The sequence below is a fragment of the Taeniopygia guttata genome, chromosome 37 (genome assembly GCF_048771995.1).
Source record: "Taeniopygia guttata chromosome 37, bTaeGut7.mat, whole genome shotgun sequence".
NCBI lineage: Eukaryota > Metazoa > Chordata > Aves > Passeriformes > Estrildidae > Taeniopygia > Taeniopygia guttata.
The window spans coordinates 4,767,083-4,782,544 of NC_133062.1; the positions used below are offsets into that span (position 1 = coordinate 4,767,083).

Below are 15,462 nucleotides of genomic sequence, written 5' to 3' on the forward strand. Positions count from 1 at the left end.
GCACCCATGGCCAAAACTGAGGATCTGCCTTCAGAATTCCCTATATCCAAGGATAGCTCCCAGACAGAAGCTGCCGGGACTGACAAGTCTGGCTGACTTTGGCTTCCTGAGGGCTGGCACTTATCTGCCCCTGAAACACTGGGGCTCTGTGCTTTCCTTCCTAATCAAAAGAACTCTTCTTCCTGTCCAGGTGCCCATGGCCAAAATTGAGATTCCACCTCCAAAATGCCCTGAGTCCAAGGACAGCCCCTAGACGAAAGGTGCCTGGAGATACAGGTCTGGCTGGCTTGGCCTAAGGGTGGCCACCTCTCATCTTCTTCCAGAAGACTTGGACTTTGCGCTTCTCTTTCCTATAGGAAAAAACCATCCATCCTGAGCAGGCGCCCATGGCCAAAACTGGGATTCCACCTCCAAAACTCTGTACATCCAAGGATTGCTCCCAAGTGAAAGCTGCCAGGACAGACAGGTCTGCCTGCCCTTGGCCTCTTGGGAGCTGCCTCTCACCTGCCTCGAAACACTGGGGCTCTGTGTCTTCCTTCCAATGGAAGCGAACCTTCTTTCTTCTCAAGGGGTCCATGGTCAAAATTGAAATTCCTCCTCCCAAATTCCATATGATAAAAGCTGCCAGGACAAACAGGTCTGGTTGGTTCAGCCTCTCAGGAGCCACCTCTCTCCTCTTCTGTTTTGAAACACAAGGTCTGTGCTTTCCTTCCTATGGAAAAGAACCATCCTTATCTACACAGAAATGGCTGAAATTGGGGTTCCACCTCTAAAATTCCCTATATCCAAGGGTTGCTCCCAGCCAGAATCTGCCAGTACCATCAAGCCTGGCTGGCCTTGGCCTCTGGTGGCTGTCCCTGCCACACTGGGGCTCGGTTCTTTCCTTCCCATGGAGATCACTGTGATACTGTGGGCACCTCATGGAACCAAGGGGATCATTGTGGCACCACTGGAGCCCATGGAACCAAGGGGCCATGGTGACACTGTGGGGCTTCATGGACCCAGAGACCATTATGACTCTGTGGGGCCTGATGGAACCATGGAAACCATTCCGACCCTTCAGGGCCTGGTGTCACCAAGGGGGCATTGTGACACCTCAGGGCCTCCTGGAAGCAAGGGACCATTGGGACACTGTGGGGCCCCATGGAATGAGGGAACATGGAACAGGTCTGGCTGGCTTGGCCTCCCAGGGGCCACTGACAGGTCTGGCTGATGTTGGAATGCCAAGGGCTGCTCTCATCAGCTGCTGGAGCACTGGGGCTCCATGCTTTCCTTGCTATGGAAAAGAACTCTCATTCTTCTCCAGGCACACATGGCCAGAATTCAGATTTCACCTCCAAATTTCCTTTTATCCAGGGATTGCTCCCATAGGAATATTGCCATGAGAAGTCTGGCTGACAATGGTTTAATGAGGCTGACCTCTCATCTGTCCCCAAAACACTGGGGAAGGCTCCGTGCTTTCCTTCCTATGGGAAAGAACTTTCCAGCTTCTCCTAGTGCCCATGGCTGAGATTGGGGTTCTACCTCCAAACTTCCCTATATCCAAAGGCCCGTCCCATAAAAACCTGCCATTACTGACGATTCTGGCTGGCCTTGGCCTAGTGAGGCTCTCACCTCCCTTCAGAACACTGGGGCTCTGGGCTTTCCTATGGAAAAGAACTGTCCTTCTTGTCCAGGTGCCTATGGCCGGAATTGGGTTTCCACCTCCAACATGGCCTGTTGTGACAGACTGGAGGAGCTTGTTGGCTGGAAACATTTTGTGTGTTGGGAAGGAAGGGGCAGGTCCAGCCTTGCCCTGCCCTGGAACCCCAATGCCCCCAGAGCCTCTATCCCAGCCCAGCAGTGTCTGCCAGTCCCTGGCACAGCACAGGCAATGCTCCACAGCCACCTCTGGAGCTCCCAGAGACCCAGCTCCAGTGACACCAGCCCTGAGCCAGGGGCCCAGGGCAGGTGTCCATGGCAAACAACCATCACAGCAGCTCCAGGCCTTGGTTGTCGTGGCACCAAACCAAGGAACACGTCCCTGTGGCTGTTGCTGTGGAACCTGGTGACACCAATGAGTGTCACTGCAATTGTGCCTGGAACAGCCCTGGCACCGCTTTGTCCTGAGGGCTGCCATGGCAGCTGAATGCAGCAACAGCTCTGCAGGCCATGGAACCTGGCTGCAGAAATGACTCCTTGGGGTGGTTTCCAAGGAAACCTGAACTGATAAGCGTTGCCATGGCACCCAAACCCATCAGTCTGGTCAGTGCAGTGTCCATGGACACAGCCCCTTGCAATGGCCCAGTGCGGGTTGGGATGATGATCCACCCTCACAGCTGTAGTGGTCTTGGAGGCACCTTCGGCTTGGCACAGACCTGAGGAGGGTGTCTGTTTTCAATGGGGAAACTCAGGAGTTTAGTTAACTTCAAAAATAAAGGAAGGAGAAACCCTCCTTGGCTGTGCACAGCCAGTTCTTTGAGCAAAGCAGGTCCCAGGTGAGTGAAGAGAGACAGGATGGGGTTGGGAATGGGGAGCAAGGTTGTCCACACTGGGTCAGACCTCAAGGCACAGTGTCTCTGACCAGGCCAGACCTCCTTAGGAGTGTCCCTGGGTCAGTATCAGTCACTGAATGCTGCAATCACATATTGTGTAATAAGAACAGTAATAAAAGACACCCTTTAAAACAGAAATACGTATTTCGTAAAAGGTTTTAAAAATATTTCTCAATAACTGGAGAAGGAAATCTTCCTAATGAACTGCCCCAGACAAGAGGGAAATCAAGGCAGAGCCATGGTTTGTCAGGAGTTGCTTGATCCTAATGAGCCCCGTGGTGCATTTGGAGCTGAGACCTGGAACCTCAGGGCCTGAGAGGAGATTGCACAAACCTTTCCAGCAGTCAAAGTCAGAGGAAACCCCAAATGTGTCAAAGCATTAATGGGACCCACTGAGGTCCATCCCCAACACAGGCTCCTCATGGACTCCTTGGAGGAGAGAATTGGAGGCCAGGATGGCACAAAAATCTCTCAGTGTGGAAAGGACAATCTAAAGTACCATACAAAAGTTGAGTATCTCAAAGCATTAATGAGCTCCACTGAGTGTCAGTACAAAGCTCTCAAGGGACTCATTAAAGCAGATAATTGGGGCCATGATTGCACAAACCTCACACAGAGTCTGGATCAAATGGGAAACACCAAGTACCTTAAAATAACTGAAGTACCTTGAAGCATTAATGAGCCCCACTGAGTGTGGTTCCTGACAAAGCCTCTCCAGGGACTAATTACAGCAGATAATTGGAGGCCAGGATGGCACAAACCTCTCAGAGACTCCAAGGCAAAAGCAAAGCCCAAAGTCCTTTGAAAAACCTGCAGTCCCTGGGAGCATGAAGGAGCCCCCAGGGCCATTCCTGACCAAGGCTCCCCAGGGACTCCTTCCAGCAGATCCTTGAGGCCACTGGGATGTGGGCTAGGGGGGGATGCTGAGGGCAGGACCAGGGGGTGACAGTGCCCAGCCTGGCTGGGGCTGTGCCAGGAGGCCCCAGGGCCTCAGGACAAGGTGTCTCCTCACAGCCCTTGGTGGCACAGACCCTGCTGTGCCCCAGGGCACCAAGACTTGGCTTCTCTTTGTCCCCACCTGTCATCAGTGCCTCCAGCTCTCTGCTCTGCCTGGGGCCTGGGGACACTTTCTCAGTCGTGTCCCTCAGTGGGACCCATTAAAAGTCCAAGAAACTTTGGAGTTGGATTCTGACTTGGAGTTCTGGAGAGGTTTCTGCAGCTCCCTCTCAGGGCCTGATGTTCAGGGCCTGAGCACAAAGCCCCAGAGGGTCATTAAAGTCCTTGTGCTGTGTCTGTGCTGCTGAGCTGGGCCGGGCTCCTGGCACAGAGGGTGATCCTGGTAACCAAGGAGAGCTTCAAAAGCACATTTCTCTTGCGAGCAGCTCTTCTCCCAGCCCAGCAGGGCTGGGGCACTGCCTGCAGCCAGCCCGGGCACAGCACAGAGGCACAGAGAGCTTCAATCAGTCAGGGCTGGGAAGGGGCTGAGAAGTGCCTGGGGCAGAATCACTGCCAGCCCTTGGCACAGGAACCTCTGGCTGCAGGACAATGCAGCTGCAGCTCCTGGAGTGATCTCCTAAAGCTGGAACATCCCAATGCCCACAGACCCTGTGAGTGCATTCTCTGCTCATCTCCTGTGCAGAGCAGCCAGGGGTGCCCAGGGCTGTCCTGCAGAGCAGGGTCCTGCAGCCCAGGGCGCTGTGCTGGGCCAGGGACTCTGCTGCCTGCCAGGGACAGCTCTCAGCCGGCCCTGGAGCTGCTCCCAGCGCTGGCCAGGAGCTGTGGGGGGAAGGAGCCACCCTGAGCACGGCAGGTGCTGCTGCTGAGAGGGGCTGGGTGGGGCAGGGCTGCTCCCAGCTCCAGACCAGCCTGGGCACAGCTCCGGAGGGCACTTCCCAAAGAAGGTAAGCCTGGGATTGCTGTAAAGGTCTGGAGCTTCCCTGAGAGTGTTTTCAATTTCTGGCTTGGAGAAGGATGGGAAAGTTGGGGTGATGACAAAAAGTGTATTGCTTTTTAAACATTTTTCATATATATGTAGCTCTGTAAATTTCTATTCTATAATTATAAATAGAGATTTGTTACATAACTCTATTAAACTCTTAATTAGCTCTATTAAACTACTATTATGTACTTATCTGACTGTAATCCTTAGCTGTCTCTACTATGTTTTCTCCCTATCTCTTAGATTTTGTAAATATAAGCTGACTGTCTAAATACATTCCTGAAATACTGTATAGTCTAATTATCAGGAAGAGGACCTACAAGAACACTTTGGTTTTTGACCAGAATCTGAGCAGTCATAAATAAGAGAGGGACAAAAAAGCCCTTGGACCTAGTCCAATGCGCTGAGCCAGGGGTGTGTAATTGGGGCAACTGAATCTCCTATTGGATATTCCTGTTAAATATCGTAATTAATTAACCCTAATAATTGTTGAAATCAGGGGCTGTATGTACCCCATCCCCACTGGGACACCTGGCAGCTTCCAATAAAGGTCTGGTTTTTACTTTACTCTTCTAACACTGTTGCAAGGGGTTTTTTTTCTCTTTTGATTATAGAAAACAGGGGGATGAGAGAAGCAGAACAGGAATTGTAATCCCAGAACGACAGAACATTCTGAGTTGAAAGGGTCACATGGGATCATCAAAGGAATGTTTGAACATTTACAGAGACTCCAGAACTGTGACTTTGGGTGGTCAGTCTCTCTGCTGGGAGCCTCCCAAAGGGCCTTCAGCCACTCCTCAGCCCTGGACAGCAGCAGCATCACCTCTGCAGGGCCCAGCAGGGCTCTCCTGAGCTGCCCTTGCCCAGCTGCACACAGAGCCTGCCCCAGCCAGGGCCCTGCACACAGGCAGGTTTCTGTAGGGCTGGGCCGAGGGCACACAGGGTGGGATGGGCTCTGTGAGGGCTGGCAGGGACAAGGCACCTCTCAGGAGGGAATGTCCAGGGCCAGGGAGGTGCTCAGGGAAGCAGAGGGGGCTGAACAGAGCAGTGCTGGGGGAACAAGCCCATCCAGCCCCTCACCTTCCCTCAGCCACAGGGAATCCTTTGCCTCTCACATCTCTCATTGGCAAACTCAGAATGCAGCAGAAATTCTGGGGATTTCTGACCTCAGTGGGCCAGGAATGGTTTGTGGGTACTAAAACAATTCCTAAAACCAACTCCTGCCATCTATTTCCTTTTGAAGTCTGAGTGCAGATGGTATCCAAGCCTTGCTGCAGTGATTCCCCTGACAAATCCTGAATATCCAGCCTTGTCCCTCTGCCACATGGCCACAAACCCAGGGAAGCAGGGCAGGTATGGCTCCTCGAGAGCCCCCACACTCAGGTCTGGCTGCTCCTGGCACACTCAGCCAGCACAGCTGGAGCGCAGGCAGGGACCTGGGTGGAGGTTTTCCCAGAGCAGGAACAAGGGTGGGTGAGTCCCAGCAGGACAGTCTGAAGGGAATGGCCCAGGTTTGGCTCCAAGCAGCCTCTCCTGACTTGTCCCTGTCCTTTCTCCATGAACAGGTGCCCATGTGCAGCCACAGCAAATGTCCAACAGCAGCTCCATCAGCCACTTCCTCCTGCTGGCACTGGCAGACACGCGGCAGCTGCAGCTCCTGCACTTCTGCCTCTTCCTGGGCATCTCCCTGGCTGCCCTCCTGGGCAACGGCCTCATCATCAGCGCCGTAGCCTGCGGCCACCACCTGCACACGCCCATGTTCTTCTTCCTGCTCAACCTGGCCCTCAGCGACCTGGGCTCCATCTGCACCACTGTCCCCAAAGCCATGCACAATTCCCTCTGGGACACCAGCACCATCTCCTACTCAGGATGTGCTGCTCAGCTCTTTTTCTTTATGTTCTTCATTGGAGCAGAGTATTTCCTCCTGACCATCATGTGCTACGACCGCTACGTGTCCATCTGCAAACCCCTGCACTACGGGACCCTCCTGGGCAGCAGAGCTTGTGCCCACATGGCAGCAGCTGCCTGGGCCAGTGCCTTTCTCAATGCTCTGCTGCTCACAGCCAATACATTTTCCCTGCCCCTGTGCCATGGCAATGCCCTGGGCCAGTTCTTCTGTGAAATCCCACAGATCCTCAAGCTTTCCTGCTCCAAATCCTACCTCAGGAAATTTGGGCTTCTTCTTATTAGTGTGTGTTTAGGATTTGGTTGTTTTGTGTTCATAGTTTTCTCCTATGTGCAGATCTTCAGGGCTGTGCTGAGGATCCCCTCTGAGCAGGGACGGCACAAAGCCTTTTCCACCTGCCTCCCTCACCTGGCCGTGGTCTCCTTGTTCCTCAGCACTATTATGTTTGCTCATCTGAAGCCTCCCTCGATGTCCTCCCCATCCCTGGATCTGGCCCTGTCAGTTCTGTACTCGGTGGTGCCTCCAGCCCTGAACCCCCTCATCTACAGCCTGAGGAACCAGGAGCTCAAGGCTGCAGTGTGGAGACTGATGATTGGATGGTTTCAGAAACATTGAACTGCTGGCAAATTTCTGCAAATCACTTGTAATAAAAGTAATTTTTGATACTTCTTGTTGGTTTCCTTTGGAGGTTCTTTTTCTTTGTTTGGCATTTTAATGTTTTCCACAAAGAAATGTCATTCCTTGTGCCATTTCTCATTTGGTTTCCCTCCACCTTCCCTGTGCCCACAGAATGTGTCAATGAGGGGCTGCACTCTTGGTGGCTTTCAAGGAACTAAAGGATGTCCCAGCAGAGTTTTCTGCAGAGATGCCTTTTTGTTGCCTTCTCTGGAGCTGCAGCAGCAATGTCTGTGTGCAGAGCTGGGGGCAGATCAGTGCTGGCACAGCAGCTCTGGTCCTGCTGGCCACACCATTCCTGATCCAGGCCAGGAGCCATTGGCCTTCTTGGCCACCTGGGCACACTGCTGGCTCATGTCCAGCCTGCTGTCCATCAGTCCCTGCAGGTCCCTTTCTGCCTGGCTGCTGTCCAGCCCCTCTGTCCCCAGCCTGTAGCGCTGCAGGGGTTGTTGTGGCCAAAGTGCAGGACCCGGCACTTGGACTTGTTAAACCTCACCTTGTTGGGTTTGGGACCTGGATCCAGCGTTTCCAGGGTCCTGTGCAGAGCCCTCCTATCCTCCAGCAGATCAACACTCACATCCAGCTTGGTGTCATCTGCAAAAATGTCCTTGGTTCCAAGGGGCCCCTCAGCATCACAATGTCCCTTTGGTTGCACCAGGCCCTGCACTGTCAGACTGGTTCCCTTGTTTCCATGGGGCCCCAAAATTTGACAATGGACTCCTTGGTTCCATGGGGCCCCTCAGTGTCACAATGTTCTTGTTAGTGCTGCAGTTTCACAGTGGCCCCTCGGTTCCATGGGGCCCCAGGGTGTCACAAAGGCCCCATGGTCACATGAGGTCCCACACTGTCACAATGCTCTCTGTGGTTCCACAAGTCCCCTCAGTGTCACAATGGACTCCTTGTTCCCACGAGCCCACACAGTGTCACAACGGCCTTCCAGATTCCTGGAGGCCCCAGAGTGTCACAGTGGCCCCTTGGTTACACGAGGCCCTGCAGTGTCACAATGGCCTCTGTGGTTCCACCAGGACCCAGTGTCACGGGGACTCCCTGGTTCCATTGGGCCCCAGAGCACCACAATGGAGCCCTGGTTCTATGGGCCTGCACAGTGTCACCATGGTCCTCTTAGTTCCACGAGGCCCTGCAGTGTCACAATGGCCCCAGAGTGTCCCAATCATCACAGAATGACAAAATCAAATAGGCTGGAAAAGACATTTGGGATCACCAAGTCCAACCAATGCCCTAATACCGCCTTGTCACCCAGACCATGCCACTGAGTGCCACTGGAGAGGGACAGTGACTCTGCCACCTCCCCCCTGGCCTGCCCATTCCAGTGCCCACTCACCCTTTCTGTGAAGAACTTCTTCCTCTTGTCCAGCCTAAACCTACCCTGGTGCAGCTGAAGGCTGTGTCTTCTTGTGCTGCCCTCCAGCAGATCCACACTCACACCCAGCTTGGTGTCACCTGCAAATTTGGTGATGGTGGGCTCGATCCCCTCACCCAGTTCATCGGTGAAGATGTTAAACAGGGCTGGGCCCAACACAGATCCCTGGGGACAGCACCAGGGACTGGACACCAGCTGGGTGCAGCACCATCCCCACCCCTCTCTGGGCCCAGCCTCAGCCAGCTCTTCCATCTCCCAGCCAGGAGGGAACCTGCCCAAGCCGTGGGCTGCAGCTTTTCCAGGGAATGCTGTCAGAGACAGTGTCCAAGGCTTTGCTGAAGTCCAGATGGACACATCCACAGCCTTTCCCACATCCACAGGTGGGTCACCTGGTTATAAAAGGAGATCAGGGTGCTCAGGCAGGACCTGCCCCTCTTAAATCCACGCTGGCTGGCTCTGACCCCTCGGCCATCCTGTGGGTGCCCTGTGGTGGCACTCAAGGTGATCTGTTCCATAACCTTGCCGGGCACCGAGGTCAGGCTGACAGGCCTGGAGTTCTCCAGATCCTCCTTCCAGTCCTTCTTGTGGATGGGCTCACACTGGCGCCTCCAGTGCTCTGGGACCTCCCTGGTGAGCCAGGACTGATGGTAAATGATGGGGAGCAGCTTGGGGAGCTCATCCACCAGCTCCCTCATGCCCCTAGGATGGATCCCATCCCATCCCATACACCTGTGAGCATCCAAGTGGCTCAGCAGGTCACCAGCTGCTTCCTCCTGGATTACAGGGGGCTGTTCTGCTCCCTGTGCCCATCTACCAGCTCAGCAGAACTCTTGTCCTGAGGACAGCCTCTCCATATATTGAAAATTGAGACAAACAAGGTGTTAAGTATCTCAACCTTTTCTTTATCTTTAGTTACTATATTTTCCACTGCATCCAATAAAGAGTAGAGGTTCTCCGTATACCACATTTTTCTATGAATTTATTCACAGACACATTTTTTATTCTTTTTCACAGAAGTGGCCAGAATAATCTCTTATTGAGAATCCACCTCTTTCCTTTTTTTTCTGCATGACCTAACAACATCCTTAAACAATTCCTAAGTTGCCTGACCTTCTGTCCAAAGTTAATGCACCTTCTTCCTTCCCCCGAGTTCCCACAAAAGCTCCATGGGCAGCCAGGACAGTCATTTTTCTCACCACCTCATCTTTTGCCACACTGGGACAGGCTGCTCCTTCCCCCTTAAGATCACTGTCTTGAACTGTGTCCATCCTTCCTGGACCCCTTTGCTTTTAAGGGCTGTTTCCCTTTAAAAAATCAGTGCCTGATTTGGTACTCCCCAAATCTGCATCCTAAATAGGCCACAGGCTGCCCTTCCTAAATCCAGTGTGGAAGTTTTGTTGCTGCCCCTCCTTCTTTCACAGATCATTGAAAACGTGATTATTTCATGGTCCCTGTGCCCCAGGCAGCCTCCGACCCCCACATCTGCCGCCAGCCCTTCTCTGTTTGTGAACAGCAGGAGACAGAGCTTTCCTTGGGAGTGCAGTGTTACCAAAAATTCGGTAAAACAGAAAACTCCTTAACGCCAGTGCAGCATTAAGAAGCAGCATTCTTTATTCAGCTGGATGCACAGGGGACAGCTCCTCCCAAAGCCGAGCATGCTGAGTGCAGGAAAGTTTCTGTTCATATTCTGTATTTTGCACATGTATTCCTTGATAGTCCTGGATGAAACATACATCTGATAATCATTTCCCCAGAATTAAAACACATTTCCCCTCCCCTTTACCCATGTGTTCTTCTGTCCTGGGGGTCTCTCTGGTGGTCCCTGGTGGTCATGGACCCCAATGTTCCCGTGGGCCTGGCTGAGCTGGCAGGACACTGAGGCTGGTGAACTTCCAGTTCCCCTTCTCCCACAATGGCCATTGTGTGGTTTCCATAGGCCTGGGGTTTTGGAGAACAAGCTCCGGGTGTCAGCTCACCTGGTGGAGATCATTTATCATCTGGTAACATGAGGTCACAGAGTGGGCTATGACATCACAGAGTGGGTTATCTGAGGTCATTGGGCAGCTACAGCATCAAAGACAGTCTCTGTGACATTACAGAGCTGGCTGTGACATCACAGTGTTGGCTGTGATATCAGAAACCAGCTGTGTGACATCACAGAATGGGCTGTGACATCTCAGAGGGGCTGTGTGACATCCCAGGAGGGCTCTGTGAGGTCACTGGGTTGGTCACTCCACCCCAGCTCCCCCTCACAGTTTCTCCCAACAAGTCCAATGCTGTTCATGCCCAGCAGGGTCCCTGTCCCCCGGTATCCCCCCGGTCCCCCTGGAGCCACAGCCTCCACCAAAGGATGTTCCACAGGATCCACCCCAGAGCCTAACATGGGGAAAAGGAGCCAGGGCTGTGTGACCAGGACTTCAAGGACATGGATTATCCAGGTCCCTGTGGCCTGGGTTGGGTTCCCCAGGGCAGGAAAGATGTCTGGCAGCTGGAGCAGGGTTAGGGAAGGGCCTCCAAGGTGGGGCTGGAGCCCTTGGGCTGTGAGCCGAGGCTGAGGGAGCTGGGCTTGTCCAGCCTGGAGCAGGGAAGGCTGAGGGGCTCCTCATGCCAGCCTGGCAGTGCCAGCGAGGAGGGGATGGAGAACACAGAGCCAGGCTCTTCACCGGGGGGCCTGGTGGGAGAGAAAAGCCAATGGGTGGAAGGGGAAAGAGGGGAGATCAGCCAGGCCAGGAGGAGATGAAATGAGTCAGGCTGGTTTCAGGATTTCCTCAACTCCAAAAGCAGCCTGACCTCCCTTCCCATCCCCCATTGACAGCTTTGCAAATCTGGAATTGTTTGAGCTGTTTTGCCCCCACTCCAGGATGAGCATCCTGATTCAAAAACTTAATTGTGTTTATATCTATCAAACAGAACCACGTTTGTCTAAAATTAATTTTATTATGGAAATCACTTGTGGATGCTGGACTCATTAGACCCTGCTGGGACGTTGCACATAGCTCAGGGAAGAGCGTGATTGTTATTAAATTGTGTCCTGTTCAACTGTGGTCTGTTGGCCATGAAGAGAAACTTTCTGTGCCTCTGAGTCTCACCAGCTCCTGACCCCCAAAGGACACAAACCCGATGAGTTGTGGTTCCCACTCCAGTGGTGGCACTGGGACCTCCCTCCATCCCCAGAGCAGAGCTCCCTTGTCCCAGAAAGTCCCTGGCAATGCAGGGATGAAGGAAACAGGAGAGGCTGTGGGGATCAGGAGCAGGGCACAGCCAGGGATTTGGGGTGGTTGTGAGCCCAGGGCAGGACCCGGCCCTTGGCCTTGGTGAACCTCATCCCACTGTCCTGGGCCCATGGCTCCAGCCTGTCCAGAACCCTCTGCAGAGCTTCCTGCCCTCCAGCACAGCCACACTCCCACCCAGCCTGGGCTCACCTGGAAACTGCCTGAGGGTGCCCTCGATGGCCTCATCCAGATCAGCAATAAAGAGATTTCACTGACCTGGCCCCAGTGCTGAGCCCTGGGGACACCCCTGGATGTGACTCCATTCCTCAGCTGCTCTGAGTGCCAGGGCTTGGATGAGGGAAATGGTGGGGAGGGGTGGGGACAAAGTGTTATTGATTGTCAGCCATGAAGGATCTTGATTTTCATCTCTGTTCAGAGTGCATTAGAAGGTGCTGGGGGTCAATATCAATTGGACATTGCTGATATCAACCTATAAACAGGAATATTTAACAGGACAAAACACTTCTCTCTTTATTATTTTCAATACAGTCTATTCACTTTGAATATACTTCTGAAATCTGTCTAATTAACCACAGAAGAACTGAACACTTATATTACACCCACGGGTATTTCTTCTTTGGGCGTTTTGAACAAGTGTTTATGAGCCTTTTTCACTGAATTCCTGAACTGAAGAGCTCAAGAAAGAAGAGCATTCTGGAGCAGTAAAATTCATCAGCAACCCCCAAGTGGGTGAGGATCCATCCCCATCAGAGCAGCAATGAGCAGAAATGGGCACAGCTTTGTGGCTGCCCCAGCTCTGGGATGGGCCCTGGGCCTGGAGCAGGAGCAGCTCTGCAGGGCCCCAAGGCCGGGGCTCTTGTGCTGGCCTGGGCAGATGGGATGGCAGGAGGGGCTGCAGAGCTCTCAGCACCTCAGCCAGAGGGGAGCAGGGCAGCCAGGGAGCTCCTTTGGCCTTGGCCAAGCCCCTTCCCCCATGGCTGGGGCTGAGTCCTGGCTGAGCTGCAGCTGCTGCTGTGCCCTTGGCAGGGGCTGAGGCCGTGGGGCAGTGCCCAGAGCAGCCGGGCCTGAGCAGAGCTGTGGGGCCAGAGCCGGCTGGGCTGTGCTGGGGAGAGGCCCTTGGTGCTGCCCAGAGCTCAGGGCAGCTGGCAGAGCTTGCAGGGAGCTGGGCTGGGCTGGGAGAGCCTGGCACAGAAACCATCAGTGTCCATCTCAGCCTGGCGGAGTGTGCAGGGGCAGGACTCAGCCCAGGCCTTGTGGGGCAGGGCCAGCACCTGGGCAAGGCATTGAAAACAGGCAAGAGCCCGGGAGAGGAGGCTGCTCTGTGCCCTTGGAGCATGGACAGAGCAGGGAGGGGCCCAGGACATCTGTCAGCGCCAGCCTCTGTCTGTGCCAGCCCTTGGCAGCCCTGGCTGCTGAGCTGGGGCTGGCAGCAAGGCCGGGCACAGACAAGGAATTGCTGAGCATGGCCTGCGCTGGCCAGGGCTGCCTGTGCCAAAGGCAGAGCTCAGCTGCCCTTGGGGGCTGCAGGAACACTCAGGAGCCCAGAGAGCCTCCACGGCTGTGCTGGAGACCAAGGCTGGAGCAGGGAAATGCAGGGCTGCTGCGCCATGGGGAGGGCATGGAATTCCAGCACACACCTCAGCTCTCTGATGATCCTGGCACCGTGCTGGGCCCTGTTCCAGACTGGAGCAGAGCAGATGTTGATGGCACAGGAGCCCTGCGGGGCTGGCAGGGACCTGCAGCTTGCAAGATGCTCTGCTCTCCCTCAGCTCCTCTCTGAGAGATCCAACCCCAGCTCAGCACCTCAGGGCACAAGTGGCACTGCCTGTTCATGGGCACACAGCTGATGTCTGCCTGGAAAGGGGCGCAGGTGTTAATATGTGTACATTTCATATTATACAGGGACATTTTTATTATCTGGGTCACTTACACTACTTTTAAGAAAGACCAATATTTTCCCTCTAGGAACGGGAATTTCTTGGAAGTGTATTGATGGGAGAAGAAGAAATATTGATCTTTCCATCCTCTTGAGTCACCAATATTCTGTTTATTGCATCATCTCCCTCTTCCTTCAGGTGTTTCCATCTCTCCTGTTTAAATGGCCATGTCTAAGGAAATCTGTTCACTAGACCAGCTCAATCTATGTCCTTCCTGTTGCTCCCAGATTTCCTTCTCTAGGTGCTCTCTCATTATTCAAGGTCCTCTCAACTGACTGGCTTCATGCTTTGAGCTTCACAGAGTTGTGCAGTCTTTCTGAAATTCAAATAAATATCACATTATTCAACACCTTACTTACATTTATATCTATCACAGAATTACCTTTAATGTCTTTGTCTAAAACTGCTCCTGTGCAGAAATTCCTTGGGGATAGGGGACATGTCAGATGCTGAGTGGACATCACAGAGAGTTGAGGGAAGAGCTGTGATTGTTTTTAAACTCTTCAAATGTTCAACTCCTGTTTGTTGGCAAGAAACCTCTCTGTGCCTCTGAGTGTCACCAGTCCTGAGCCCAAAGGACACAAACCTGATGAGTTGTGGTTCCCACTGCAGGGGCACTTGGACCTTGGCTCTGCACAGGAGAGCTCTTCATCCACTTTCCCTCTTTTCCTCCCTCTGGGCATGGAGGCAGCTCCTGCCTTCAGCCTGTGACTCTGTGTGCAAAGAGCAAATCTGGGCAGAATCAGGGCAGGGAGGGTTTGGGGGGACCTTGGGATCTGTGCTGGGCACAGAAGGTGTTTCCATTGCTCTGAGACTGTCTGCTGTGCAAAGTGGATTTAATATCCAGCAGAGGAATGGCTTTTGCATTTGATGGAGCTGTGCCTTCCCTTGGCTTTGTTGGCTGGCAATAAATGAACATCCCTCTGTGTCTGGGGCAGCTCCTTCTCCAAGGAAAGCAGGTGGGAGTTGGAGCCAAGGAACTGAAACCCGCAGGTGCAGCCTGGGCTGGAGGGAGCTCAGATTTGCACAAGGCTGCTCTGAGTGCCAGGGCTTGGATGGGGGAAATGGTGGGGTGGGGGCAGGGACAGAGTCTGATGGATTGTCAGCCACAAAGGGTCTTGATTTTCATATCTATTCCAACTGCATGAGGAAGCACTTGGATTCAGTGTCAACTGGAGATTTCACACATCAATTTATTAGGAGTAAAAAAAACTAAACAGGACCTGAAGAAATCTTTTCTCACTCTCCTTTTAAATATAGTGTAATCAACCACAAGAGATTTGAAAACTTAAATGATTCCCAGGGCTTGGCTTGTTAAGGGGTTCTGAATGTTAATGAGCCCTGGGGCACTGAATTCCTGCACTGAAGAGCTGAAGGCTGAAGAAGCCTCTGGAGCAGTAAAATTCAGCAGCAGCCTCCAAGTTGCTGAGGATGTCAGCAGCCCCCACTGAGGCCATCCCTGCCCAGAGTCCCTGGGGGAATGGGCAGACAAGGAGAGCGGCCCTGGGGCTGGGGCAGCAGAACTCAGAGGCACCAGCGGCTCCAGCTGGGAACTGGAGTGTGGGATGGGGCTGTGAAAGCCCTGCCTGGGCTGTGCCAAGCAGGACACACAAGCCCTGACCCCCATCCCCTAAAAAACTCTCTCAATGGGACATTTAAAAGGAATTACAATTGGTTCTGTCCTCTGAGTTGGATGCACTGGAGAAATACCAACAAGAGATTCTCAGGAGCTCAAAACAATAAAACAGCCTTTCTGGCAACATAGAAGATAAGAGAAACTTTGGGAAAAGGTTTAATAGGTCATTAAATCAACAAAAAACATTTCTCAAAGCATTAATCCTCGGATGTAGGGAGTTT

The 15,462-nt window shown here is 53.2% G+C and overlaps 3 protein-coding genes across 3 annotated transcripts in view; 2 read left to right on the forward strand and 1 right to left on the reverse strand.

Annotated features, from left to right (window-relative positions):
- Positions 1-15,462, forward strand: part of LOC140681563 (uncharacterized) — a 305,451-nt gene that overhangs the window by 213,320 nt on the left and 76,669 nt on the right. The gene's annotated exons all lie outside the window — the stretch shown is intronic.
- The window catches only part of LOC140681562 (uncharacterized), a 422,013-nt gene that overhangs the window by 139,976 nt on the left and 266,575 nt on the right, over positions 1-15,462 (reverse strand). The gene's annotated exons all lie outside the window — the stretch shown is intronic.
- LOC140681534 (olfactory receptor 14A16-like) lies at positions 6,062-6,994 on the forward strand. The gene has a single exon (XM_072921426.1). The coding sequence runs from the start codon at positions 6,062-6,064 to the stop codon at positions 6,992-6,994; it is 933 nt and encodes a 310-aa protein (XP_072777527.1).